The sequence below is a fragment of the Arachis hypogaea genome, chromosome 1, assembly GCF_003086295.3.
Source record: "Arachis hypogaea cultivar Tifrunner chromosome 1, arahy.Tifrunner.gnm2.J5K5, whole genome shotgun sequence".
NCBI classification, from domain to species: Eukaryota; Viridiplantae; Streptophyta; class Magnoliopsida; order Fabales; family Fabaceae; genus Arachis; species Arachis hypogaea.
In genome coordinates, this window is record NC_092036.1 from 20,657,859 (window position 1) to 20,670,122 (window position 12,264).

At 31.3% G+C, this 12,264-nt stretch overlaps 1 protein-coding gene across 2 annotated transcripts; it reads right to left on the reverse strand.

Moving 5' to 3' along the window:
• Window positions 1-8,329: 8,329 nt before the first annotated feature.
• On the reverse strand, window positions 8,330-11,882 carry LOC112800311 (glucan endo-1,3-beta-glucosidase 13). Of its 2 annotated transcripts, XM_025842538.3 has the most exons (4): window positions 11,694-11,833; window positions 10,282-11,349; window positions 9,368-9,422; window positions 8,330-8,694 (listed from the first exon to the last, which is right to left on the reverse strand). In XM_025842538.3, the coding sequence occupies exons 1-3, from the start codon at window positions 11,746-11,748 to the stop codon at window positions 9,391-9,393; spliced, it is 1,155 nt and encodes a 384-aa protein (XP_025698323.1). In that variant the 5' UTR covers window positions 11,749-11,833; the 3' UTR covers window positions 8,330-8,694; window positions 9,368-9,390. The 2 variants fall into 2 exon arrangements, with proteins under 2 accessions (XP_025698323.1, XP_025698315.1); XM_025842530.3 differs by lacking the exon at window positions 8,330-8,694 and having other exon boundaries at window positions 9,088-9,422; window positions 11,694-11,882.
• Window positions 11,883-12,264: the final 382 nt, after the last annotated feature.

Sequence of the window (12,264 nt, forward strand, 5' to 3'; positions counted from 1 at the left end):
TCAGACTACAATTTCAGGAATCACACACACAAAAACACAGAAATATAAATTTATACAAAAGAAGTAAATTTATAATTAAAAAAAGGGCATACTTAAAGTGAGAACAGGAGAGGTAGCGAAGCAGAGTGGGAGGCAAGGGGAGAGCAGCGGAGAACAGAGAGGAGCAGCAGAAAAGAAGAGAGGAGGTGACGGCTGGCGAGCACCATGTGAAGGCGATGGCAACGGCAGAGCTCAGCGGGCTGGAGTTGAATCAAACCTTCAAGCTAAGGGGTCCGGAAGAATGGTGACGGCTGGCGCTGGAGAAGAGCAGAATGGCGGGCAGGTGTCGCTGGAGGAGGATAGAGGAGATGTGGAGAACTGGAGATTCACATAACAGGAATCCTCGGGATTTAGGGTTTTAGTTTTTTTTACTTTTAATCTAAACCCTAAAATGATGTTTTATTGTTTTTTGCATTTTGGCAAAACCGATCAGGTTTTGATTTGGTTCAACCGACTGGTTCTTAGCCAGTTGAATGATTGAATTCTAGTTTTAGAATTAGATGATTTTCCTTCCAAACTGAATTGTGGTCAATTATGAGTTTTACTTTAGTAGTTTTGTTATACATTTAAATTTTTTTGGTAACCAAGTCTAATTAAATTAGTCCAAACTCATTAAAAATCAGTTTTGTTAGTAAAAGCATGAATATCAAGGTTTTGAAAACCGGACCGATCATCAAATCACTCTAGTCACTAGTTTATTGATTTATTGGTTCAATCAGTCTAATCGTGGTTCAACCAAAAAAACCGTTTTAAAATAAAATAATAAATAAATTATAGAATAACTCTCATCAACACAATAAAAAATAATCAATAAATCATCAACACAATGAAAATTATAGAACATGTTTATTGCTATATTATAGTCTATAGAATTATAAAACATGATTGTTTAATAGTTAATACATTGATAGTATTAAATGTTTTCCAAGCATCCAATCAAATGTGTTTTTAGATAATGGTAAAAGATACCTAAAAGATGCACCATCAAATTTTTAACATAGTTTTCAATGTTAACACAAATAACAAAAATTAACAAAATTTTCAACCAAATTTTAACAAGCTCAGCACAATAATTAACAACAAAATCAAGAAACTTTAACAAAATTTAACAACAGAAAAAAAGTAAGAACCAGCAAGAACAAACCAGTAATCAATTTATTAGTATCAATTTATCATCAATTAATAAGCCAGTAACAGGATTAATCAGTCAAGAACAGGCCAGAACAAGCTACAGTAGTGAGCAAAGCCAATCAACCAAGAACAAACACTAACCACGGACAGAGCATCCAATTAACTGAAGCACAGAGTAAAAAAAATAGCAACATATTACTTAATCAATAATCATCAATCAATGAAAGCACAAAACACCAGCAGTGAGAACACTAGCAGTGAGCATTAAAAAATGACTATCACTGACCATCGAAGAACAAGCACGAAGAGGGTTTGATTTCTGAACAGACAATAAAAGAAACACGAAGAACAAGCAAGCACTAGATTGGAATGGAGCGAAGTAGTGAACACCGATAGCACGAAGACGGAAGTTCTTGAGTGCAACAGAGGCGGCAACAGCAATCTCTCACTCCGACAGACGGCAACAAGATTGGAATGGAGAAGGATTTTTTTCTTCATTGAGCTTCTGCTCTCTGAACTCGAAGGAAGGAGATTGGAATGGGAAAGGGTTTTTCTTCAAAAAAATCACAAAACATTCGATAATCAATCAATGTGATTTGATTTCCGAACAGAGCATTAAAAAGAATGAAGATCAGGTGATAGTGAGCACTGACCTTTGGTTTGAGACGGCGAGCACGATGGCGAGCAGAGTCAGCAGACGAAAACGACGGCTAGCATGACGATGAGAAGACGAAGACGACAGACACTCGAGGAAGAAACAGCGTGCCTGTGACTGGTGAGTCTGAGAGCGAACAGGGGTCGGTGCGACGGACGTCGTGGCGGCAATAGAGGCATAAGACGGCAGTGGAGGCTAGGGTTGCGGGCAATAGTTCGTTGTTGTTGCTCTCTGAAAGTGAAATCTGATTTCTGAAGGAAGGGGTTGGGGTTTGGGGCACAAGGCTGGGGGTTGGAATCTCTCTCAGTTTTTTAACGAAACGGCGTCATGTTACCGAAACCGAACGGTTTCGGTTCCGGTTCGACTGGCCGGTTCCTGGCCGGTTCAACTGCTCACATCCGGTTTTTAGTTGATCGGTTTTAGATAATAAACCAAACCGTTAAAACTGTCAGTTCACGGTTGGATTAGTTCGACCAGCCAGTCCAATCCGGTTTTCACTTTTCAGAACCATGGTGAATATACGTTCCAACTATTCTCACTAACGCATGAACATTCGTATCCTACGTTCCTTCTTCGTCTCCTCCTTCTTCTTTGCCAATTTCTTCGTCATCGTCGTTTTGTTATTGCTGCACTTTTCTTTTTCTTTTTTCTTTCTTTTTCTAGTAATTTTGCAGTATTATGTATTTCTTCTTTTTTTGTTTTTATTTTTGTTAAGAGAGTAAAACAAAAAAAAAATATGAGAAGATATAACAAGAACGAGAAGATAAACAAAAAAAAAGAAGAAAAAGATGATAATAACGAAGAAGGAGAAGGAGGAGGAGGAGGAGTTTTGAGATATGCAAAATTTATCAGGAAATAACACCAAATTTTTTTAACTGTTACACAGAAATTTTTCAATTTTGAGACCGAAATTTTTTAACCATGACACAAATTCTTGTTAATAGGGTAAAACAAGAATTATGAGCAACATATTGATGACTTTTTTGGATTTAAAACTTACATGCATGTGTTTTTGTGATTGATTGAGTGTTGTTTGTGTGCTTATTTTGAACTAAGTTTGTTTGTGTATCGTTATTATTAAGTAATTTCGGTACATTTTGGATTTAAATAAGATACATTTGATCTGTACTTATTTTAAACTGTGTTTGTTTGTGTGTCATCAACATTAAGTAATTTCGATGCATTATGAATTTAAATAAGGTGCACTTGGTCTCATTTACTTGGATTTGGTATAATTAGTTCATGTAATATAATTGTAATACTTCTGGTGTTATTTAAGTCATATTGATGACTTTTTTGGATTTAAGATTTACATGCATATATTTTTGTGGATGATTGAATCTAATTTGTATGTTTGTTTTTGAACTAAGTTTGCTTGTATATTGTCATCATTAAGTAACTTTAGTGCATTATGAATTTAAATAAGGTGCACTCGGTCTATTTTATTTTGAATTGAGTTTATTTGTGTGTCATCATTATTAAGTAATTTTAGTGCATTCTAAATTTGAACTATTATACATATAAGAAAAAGACGACAATAACAATAACGATAACGATGACAATAACAATGATGACAATAATGATAACGATGATGAAAATAATAATGATGATGATGATGAAGGAGGAGAAAAAGGAAGGAGGAGATCGAAAAAATTCAAATGAAAAAAAAAAGGAGAAGATGGAAGTGGTGATGTGGTCATAATGATGACGATGATAATGAAAGAGAAATATGAGAAAAAAGGAGGAGTAAGATAAAAGCAGCACGCGTGGGAGGAGTTGGAAGAAGAAGAGTGCGCGTAATGTAGAAAATAGATGTAACAATTTAATTGAACTTGGTTAAATATTTTACTTGGTTAGTTGTAGAGCTCAATTTTTACTTTTAATTCTATTTTTTTCTATTTCATTCACAATTGTAATGATAAGTGTCTTTTTTTTAGTTATGTATAATTGCAATAAAAATATAATGTCTTTGTAAATTTATAAATATAATTTTAAATTTTTTTAAGAACTGAAATGATGCAAATTTTATTTAAGTTATGGATAATAGACTTCATATATAATGTGAATTATGTTTTTTAAATTTTTTTTATTTGGAATAAAAACTATTATATACTTTTTTACATATTTATTACATTTCTCATAACAAAGAATATGAGTAATATTTTTAAAAATAAACTTTCCAAATATAAAATAGTTGTTTTTAAAAATTATTTTTTTTAAAATCAATTAAAATTGATCCAAAATTAATAGAAATATAATATAGTTCGTGAAATAATAAAATTGTTAGTTGAAGAATTTGATAGTCAAAAAATCTATAAATCAAAATGTTGTTGGTCAAATTATAAAGTATGTCAATTTAAAAAGGTGTTGATAGAGGAATTTTTGTCTGCTGTAGCTTGTCGAAGAGTAAAGTTGACAAACAACATGTTAAGATTGATGGCGCAATGCACAAGGACGGTTATTTAGTTTTGCCTTTAGTAGGAATAGTTATTTTTCATATACTTCAAAATTGATATTTGGCAGCACAAGACTGGTTGGATTGGCTTATAAATTAACGAGACTTAGTAGAAACAAGAAGTTGGAATTTGTTTTCAAAAAATACTCTCGCACACTTATATCCCAACAAATTTTTTAGTCTGCCACGAGTTTATTTTCAATATAATTTCTTCCATGTCTTTATATTTCTTTTCAAATTACTGTAATTTTTCTTCCTGCAGTTTATTTATCTTTCTTTTGCAAAGTTATTTCCTTTCTTCTTTAAATTTCGAATTGTTATTTTAATTTCAAAGTCTTTCGACTTCGTTGAAAGCAATTGTTTACTTTTCTATATTTTCAACATTTATCTTTGTGTTATTTCAAGCGTTTTAATTTCATTTTATATTTCGTTCTTTTTTTTGTTCAAAGCAAAGTCTTTGGTGGATATAAAAAAATTGATACTCACAAAAAAGGAGTAGGTTTTATACTCACAAAAACTTAAGGAGCTTTCCATCTTGAACTTCTTGTTCCAATGCATCCTTTAAATTGATGCAATCTTCAGTTCGATGACCATAGGACTTATGATAGTCACAATATTGTGACTTATTCAAAGAGGCCCTTGATCGAATTTGTCATGCTTTAGGGAGGATACCCCTGTGAGACACCTGCTGATATACTTTCGTTAGTGAGGCCACTAACAGTGTATATGTTAAAAACTTTTCAATTCACAGGGTTGACAGCTTTGAGGTTGCAGCTTGTCCCAGAGTCCCAACCTTGTTAGGTAATGGAGCAGGGTTTTTCCTTTTGGTCGCAACCACCTTTGAGAGGTCTTCATCCTTCATATATTCCAAGGCAATCTAATGAATTTTTTCTATAAATTTCTCGTTTCGGGAAGTCAAGTGTCTCCTAAAATTCACTTCTAGTAAGCCAACAATAAGGCACAAACATACAATCTCTGGAGTTCATGTGTTGACTTCTAGTAGAGTCTTATTAAATTGATCCAAGTAATGTCGGACGCTTTCGTCCATTCTCTGTTCTACACCAAGTAACGAGATTGGGAGTTTAGCTTGAGTTCTCCTAGTCATAAAGTGTGCTAGAAACTTTGTCTTTACATCCCAAACGATGATATAGAGCCAGAAGAAAGAGTGTTGAACCATGCCATGGCTGGTCAAGATAGTATAACAAGAAAAGCCTTACATCTAATAGCATCTCCAACCCCTTCCAAATTTATCCTTGCTTCAAACGTATCTATATGCTCTTGAGGATCCAACTTTTTTTTGTACTTCAAGTATATCGATTTATCAAAGCATTTTGGTAACTAGACTAGAAGGATATGTGAAGCGAATAGGGTTTATCCCGTAATAATGTGCTCCCCAGTATCCCTATGACTTTTAAGACTTGGACTCCTTTGCGAAGTTCGCCTCCTTCTAGACTTGGGGGAACGAGAATTGACTTTATCCTTTTTTTCAAGGCCACAATGTTCCTCTTTACGTCGAGGATACTCCTATCGGGGCGAAGGAGATTGATATCGATACCTCCCCTGATGGCTTCTATTGTCACGATCTAACGATCTTCTGCCACGATTATATAAAGAATCTAATATATAAAGATGTGAATTGTAAAAATAGAGGGATACATATATAAAGAAGAATAGCATGCATCCATAAACGTTTTTCACTATATCATAATTTGCTCCAGCCTATGATGCACAGACACTGACACGGACACGGGACACGACACGACACGGGACACGCCGACACGCAAATTTTAAAATCTTACATGACACGGGGACACGCATATATATAAAATATAAAGTATTTTTTAGATGAATTGTAATGATATTTTGATATTTTATTGATATTAAAATATAAATTAAAATTTTTAATTATTTTTAATGTGTTATTTTAATTATATCAAGTATTTAAAATATTTTTTATTTTAATAAATAATATATCTAAATTTATTTTAAGAATATATGTTAAGAATAAGACTGGACACGCGGACACGTGATGGTATTTAGGTGTGTCCAAGCGTGTTTGGAGAAGAATTTTTTATTTTTTATTAAAACACAGTTGGACACAACAGACACGCGTGTCAGACGAGTGTCGGTGAGTGTCGTGTCCGAAATGTGCCCGACACGCGGACATGATAACTCAGCGAAGTGTCCGTGCTTCATATATAGGCTCCAGCTATACGATGAATTCAGGGCAGTCGGCAGCTCCAAAAGTTTGCATCGGTGCACCTCGAACACATGATCTGATTTCTTAAGCTGCAAGTATGCCGAGCACATTACCGTCCAATTCCATCAACAACAGTAATGCCTAAATTGAGATATTTTTAAGTTATAAACAAACAATCAACGAAACACTATTCATCCATACATTTTCATTTATCTATAAGAGAAATTGTATATAAAGAAAAAAAAGAAGAGTTAAAATAGCAAGAGCATACAAATAATGATTCTTATCATTTTATTTGGCCGTCTATATATAGAAGACCAGAAAATCATCATTATCTAACAAAATTAATTTGTATTTATTGCATTTAATTTGAATAAGTAAGAAATTATCATATTTTAGTTTAGTATTTAATTCACATGATTTGAATTTGACTTAATACATATAATTTAATTTGATTTAATTATTAGTTAAAAATATCTCAATTACTTATTTTATTTATATATTTATTATTTTAATTATTAATAATTTAATCAAATCAATTAATTAATATACATAATTTATACCTAATTTGATTTAATAAATTAAAAAATACTACCAGAATATTAAAAGAAATAAATTAGGAAATACTATTAAAACAAATTGATATAAATTATAATTATTATGTAATATTTAAATATCTAATCAAATCAATTAGTTGATATAATTAATCTCATAATAAATTGTATTTAATGAGTTAAAAGAAATAAATTGAGAAACACTCTCATAAGCATGCCACGTCAGCTCCATCATTAAGTTTAAAAATCCGATTTTTATATAATAGAATAGAATAGACGTTAATTCATATATAGTATATAAATAAATTTAATTAGAATAAATAACAATTTTTTTTATTTTATTTTAGACTTTATAAATGAAAAGACTAATTCACTAATATAACGAATTATAATTAATGTAGTATAATTAATTAAGTAATATAAATTATAACAAATTATATTTAGAAAAAAATATTTAAATATCTAATCAAATCAATTAGTTGATATAATTAATTCAGTGCAATAAATTGTATTGAATGAGTTAAAATAATTAAATCGGATAACACTCTCTGAAGCATGCCACGTCAGCTTCATCATTAAATGCAGACATCCGATTTTTATATAATAGAATAGATAGAATAGATTGAAACTGCTGGATCAAATGAGAAAGCTAAAAGAGAATTTACCAATGCAATTAATATATTAACTAGCTATATATAGCTACCAATGCAATTAATATATCTATAAAAAAAAAGAAAATAGAATCAAATCACATGCTGGAAGACGAAATGCTATCCATTCAAGTAAGCATCAAACTTTTGATCATAACACACTCTTTTTAGGTTTTATTATGATGATGATTTACCAATAAGCCTTTTTTTTTTGTCAAGTGAATTGAACAGTCCTCAATCTTAGACATTACACCTATGTTTCACACACACACAACATACTCACACACTACCATAGATATCATGAATTCTTAAACCAACAACCAGCCTCAACTGAAATTTGAATCCGAGTACAATATTGTATGAGACGGACAAGTATGCCAACTGTGCTGGGCCTCAGCTGTCCAGTAAGCCATTAACTCGTACCTCTTTTTCATGCTTTTTATTTTCTGTCCGTTTTGTCTCTTCCAAGACCCTCCCACCCCACAACCTTTCTTAAAGGGGAGCATGTTCTCCTCAATAATATATATTTGTTTTTTTAGTGAAAACTGAAAAGAGAACATACATAGGCCTGTGTAAGGGCCCATATTACTTTTTCAGTTTGGTCCAAATTTGATGTTGAGTTCTGGACTAATTTTATGGGCTTGGTTGAATTGAAGGAAGAATAATAATATTGAATTTATTTACCAAAAAAAAAATAATATTTAATTAATAAAAATAATCTGTATTCAAATTTGTAACAACAAATCAGAGTGGCGCAGCAGAAGCGTGGTGGGCCCATAACCCACAGGTCCCAGGATCGAAACTTGGCTCTGATATGAGTGGCTTCCAATCTGGTTCAATAATTTTAAGGTCTCTTCTTGCGTTTGGTAACCACCACGAAACAAACTTGTACTTGAAATTGCGATGAAGACGGACCCATATACAAGAGAAGTATATAACCAACAAACCCATGATCTACTGTTTTGTTTTCTTATCCAATATAAATTGGCCAAAAGTCTCAGTCCCAAATCCTTCGACATTAGAAAGTTGAAAGACAAATATCAGTACAAAAATGAAGTTATGCTTTTTTTTTGAGCTGCCCTTAGCCAGTTATGCTTATTAAATATTAATACTACCTAAGTATGACTAATGTTATTTCAAATCTTATTGTTTAACTTAGTTGAACTACTTGATTCATAAAAAGATTTGAATGTGTAGCATTATTCTAAAAAGAATTTTGTTTAAAAAATGATATCTGAGTATTAATATTTTGGTCCAAAAATAATTTTCATTAACAATACTTTAATATTATTTGATGTGTTATATATATTGTGTATTATTAATTCAATTTTTTTATAAATCAAATATGTCTAACAATAATAAATATGAGACTAGTTAAGATGATAAATATTAATACTTTAATATAGATATTCTAAAAGTGATAACACCTTTATTTATTCAAATATTTTTGGGAATCATCCTCTTATTTAATACTTTTACATGATCTGGTAACATGTGAAATCAACTTATTACAACTCAAAAAAAAAAAAAAAAAATTCCATGGATGACAAGCTTATTATAAAATCAATCCCTTATTATCACATTTCACACTAAGTTGATCCATGTTTCTATAATATTATTGAGCTACCAGTTTGCAACACAAAACTTCATAATATTAACAAAGAAATTAATTAAAAGCCATACTTCTTTCATTTGCTGCACTGTATTTAGCTGAGAATAAACCGGCAGTGAAGGAAACCTGCAACCAACATCATTCTATGTTAAAAATAGCAAGCCCCAAAATATGACTCATTTTAAACTTAATAATTAGAAATGACTAATGTCAATTTGCTAAAAGAATACAGAGAAAATTCTTAACATATATGGAAAGCACTATACAATGGAAAAATCCTGATTTCATGAACCACTGGCATTGAATCAAAGTGATAACCAAACACAATTTATGATTTCTACTGACAAATTTAAAAGTAATAAAACATGTGACATTATCTAACACAAAATTAAAGTATGAATAATATAGATAATATTTTAATTAAAATAAAAAATATTTTGTGAACTTATTTTGTTTTAATATTAATTTAACAAACTAATTTATCATTAAATAATATGTAAGACTCATCATTTGATATAAATCTCACAACACAACCAGTAATGGATTGTCGAATGTATTTGTCAATTAATTTAACCGACATAATATAAAAATGTTCTGTAACCATAAAAAATAGTCATCTGTCATCATGCATATTTATATATGTTATTTTATATTTTCTAACAAAGTAATTTGTTATTACAATAATTAAACATCTTATAAAAACAATTAAACTTTTTTATTATTTATGATAAATAATAAATGAAAATAAAAATAATAAAAATCCCAAAGTAATTTTTCAATTTTTTTCCCAAAGAAAAACATAGTGAGAAATTAAAAAATATATATATAACTAATTTTTAATGAGTGAATGTTAACTAATAATTTTAAAATTTAAGATTTAATAATAAAAATTTATAATATAAGATATAAAATTTATAGTAGATAAAATAATTCTATAAAAAAAATAATTCTCTAACATTACTCAAAAATGAAAAGATGGACTTACTTGGGTCAGAATTAACCAACATAGCAGTTCCACCAAAGTAGCATGTTCCCCCATTCCTCTTATTCTTTTGCCAGTAACTGTTGAAAGCATAAGAAGCATGAGCAACCACACTATCAGGGTTGTAACACTTCCCTGTTGGAAGAATCTCCTCACAATCACCACCACCCTCTCCACAAGCATACTCCAATGCCTGCTGCAGCTTCTGCGCCGGAACACTCGGCTTCGCCACGCACCACGACTTCTGCGCCTGCTCTAGTTCCGCCTCCGGCGACCCATGATGCCCTATTGGCTTACAGGGAGGAAGAGTATTGAAAGAATTCGGCGAAGGCGAAGGTGAAGGCGAAGGCAAAGGTGATTTTGATGGAGCACCAGTTGGAGGAAAATTAGGGTTTTTTATTGCGTAGCCACCAAGAAAGGGATAGTCTGCTTCCATTATTGGTGGTTCAGAAATTTCTGAAAGCTTTCTAATTTTTGAAGCAATGCCTAAAACATTAACCTTTTTAAGATTAAAAAACCCTAGGTTTTTCATGAAATCTAAATGAGAAGACACCAAACTCAAACTCTGCTGCGAGAAATGAGAGAATCCGGAATGAGGAATTAAAGAGTAGGTGGAATTCACACTTTGAAGGAACTCTAACAGTGGCTTGAGATTATATTTCGCCATTTTCAAATGGCGAAGAGAGTGGATTGGGAAACAATCCAAAGAGAAAGAAATTGAAACTTTGATGTCATTTTCCAAACCCCATCTCTTTAGAGAGTGATAAATGTTCTTCAAAGAAGGAAGAACCAAATTCAACTTTCTCTCATGATTGTAGTTGTTGTTTTTGACACCGTGGTTACAAAGATCCAAGTTTATGACTATGGTGGTGATCCTCACGGCAGGGTAGTGTGCAAGAACGTTGGTTTTGAGCCAAGTTTCTGCCATTAAGATGTTGCTTGAGACGCCATTGATGTCTCCATAACTTATGGAAATAGCTAAGGATAGGTCTGAATCTTGAGATGATGCTTGTAAAACATCTTCTCTTGTTTCACATAGGTTTAGTAGCTCAATGGATTCTTCACTAGAAACTGAAAACCAGAATTGAAAAAAAGGAAAAATTTATTGAAACAAATCGGGCATATATATATAATGTTAATTTCTTAGCATTACTCACTTGAAAATATAAAAACTATATATAAGATAATTTAAACAAATTGAAATCGTGAACTTTAAAAAAAGTGAATTGAGATCGTATTTTTTTATTATATTTATTTTCACAACTTTAAAATTAAAATTAAAATCAAGAAATGATGAAAACAAAAATGAATCAGCATATGGCATTATATGAATGAAGCAATATTGACATGTAATTGAAGTTGGTGCACTTTATTAAGAGATGAGAGAAGCTAACAAGGCTCCAAGTTTTTCTTACCAGAAAGACAAATCAAAGAAAGAAGGAAAAGATGAAAGAGCCACGGCCACCCCATATTCTTCACCGTACAATTCCTGCAAGCTGGTGTGCTGCTAGTTCGTTATTGTTATTGCTTGCTTCTATAAATGCTTCTTCTCTTCTCCATCCGAAGCCCTTTTGAGGAGATCTTTTTGAAGCTAAGGTTGCTGTGAAATTAAGGAAGTAATCTATGTGAGGTGGCAAAGGTTTATTCGTAGTTCACTATTTCATCTATTCCTACTCCCTAAAGTTTCTTGCTTCATGAACAAAAAGAGAATCAGGAGATTAATCACACTTTTTTCCGAAGAAGCTATGTATATGCTTTGATTTGATAAATTATTACTTTTATATAATATGGCATTTTGTATATATAATTGTATAACTTTACTATTTGGTTATATGATTAGACGTAGTTGCATTTAATATATTTTTTATTAAAATTAATTATATTAAACTATTAAGATTATGATAAAAATTATTATTATATCGTTATTATCATATCAATTTTTATTTTTTGGTGTCTGTTAATTTAAATGTTCATTATGATGAAATA

Coding starts and splice junctions, on each gene's coding strand:
- LOC112800311 (XM_025842538.3), bottom strand. CDS start 11,748: ATGGGGTGGCCGTGGCTCTTTCATCTTTTCCTTCTTTCTTTGATTTGT. Junction 11,350..11,693: donor TTCTTTGATTTGTCTTTCTG/GTAAGAAAAACT, acceptor TCTGGTTTTCAG/TTTCTAGTGAAGAATCCATT. Junction 9,423..10,281: donor GTTGGTTAATTCTGACCCAA/GTAAGTCCATCT, acceptor TGTTGGTTGCAG/GTTTCCTTCACTGCCGGTTT.